Raw genomic sequence first — 1081 nt, 5'->3', positions numbered from 1 at the left:
CTGACCCTGTCCCCCCTTTTGCCCCCAGGGAAGCTGGGGGAGAAGCTGGCCCTGCGTCGCGCCGCGTGGCTGCGGGTGCCCCGGGCCTCGGGGTTCATCGGGGTTTACAGCCACGGGGGGCTAGCGGCCCCCCCCGCCCCGGTAGCCATGGGCACCTACGGGGCCCTGGTGGCTTGCGAGGTGACGGAACCCCGAGCCCCGGAGGCCACCTTGGAGGATGTGGGGCGGAAGGTGGCCCAGCACGTGGTGGGGCTGGCCCCCAGGGAAGTGGGGACCCCCCAGGACGAGTTGGGGGGCGAGGAGGAGTCACGGCTACTGGCCCAGGGCTTCCTGCTGGAGCCCGAGCTGAGCGTGGGCCAGTTCCTGCGGCGCCGGGGGGTCCTCAGCGTCACCGACTTCCTGCGCTTCCGCTGCGGAGAGGAGACCCACGGCGAGCCCCACGGTGGCGAGGGGACTCGAGTGGACTCGTAGCCACGGAGGGGGGAACGACAGCCAGCCTGGTGGAGGTGGGGGAGCCCCACAGCAAGTTCTGCCCCACACCTCCAGGTCAGGGTCAGCCCCAGAGCGAGCTCTGCCTCACACCCTGGGATCCAGATCAGCCCCACAGCAAACTCAGCCCCACACCTATGGGTCTGGACCAGCCCCACGGCGAGCTCTGCCCCATGGCAAGCTCTGCCCCACAGCCTGGGATCCAGATCAGCCCCACAGCGAGCTCTGCCCCACACCCTGGGTCCAGATGGGGCTGGAAGCCCCAGCTTGGGGGGGGAATTGGGGGGTGTGTATGTTGTGGGTCAGGGGGTGTTTATGTGGGGCATGGGGGGGGCAGTGTGACCCCCCCCCGCAATGTCTTGTGGGGCTGAGGCAGAATAAAAACTTGGAGGAACTTTTCTGATGGGGTTTTAATGGCAAATCAGTAAAAAAAGGGGCAAAAAATAGGCGGGGGGGGCACTTTCTGGCTCCCCCCGGGCAGAGCAAGGGCCTGGGGGATGACACTAAGGGGGGGGCACCATGGAGGGGGGGTCACACCCCTGGGTGCTGCCTGAGGGGCCACCCCACTCCTGCCCCCATTGGCACTGGTGGG

The 1081-nt window shown here is 67.8% G+C and overlaps 1 protein-coding gene across 1 annotated transcript in view; it reads left to right on the top strand.

The window, feature by feature from the left end:
• TSFM (Ts translation elongation factor, mitochondrial) overlaps positions 1 to 892 on the top strand; it is a 2081-nt gene extending 1189 nt beyond the window's left edge. Inside the window, exon 3 of the mRNA XM_014959286.1 lies at positions 1 to 892. Coding sequence (XP_014814772.1) covers positions 1 to 471 — 471 coding nt within the window. The 3' untranslated portion in view covers positions 472 to 892.
• The last annotated feature ends 189 nt before the right edge of the window (positions 893 to 1081 follow it).

Source organism: Calidris pugnax, unplaced genomic scaffold (genome assembly GCF_001431845.1).
Source record: "Calidris pugnax isolate Ruff unplaced genomic scaffold, ASM143184v1 scaffold324, whole genome shotgun sequence".
Lineage (NCBI taxonomy): Eukaryota > Metazoa > Chordata > Aves > Charadriiformes > Scolopacidae > Calidris > Calidris pugnax.
Note: the sequence above shows the minus strand (reverse complement) of the source record. Positions and strands in the feature narration are given on the sequence as shown.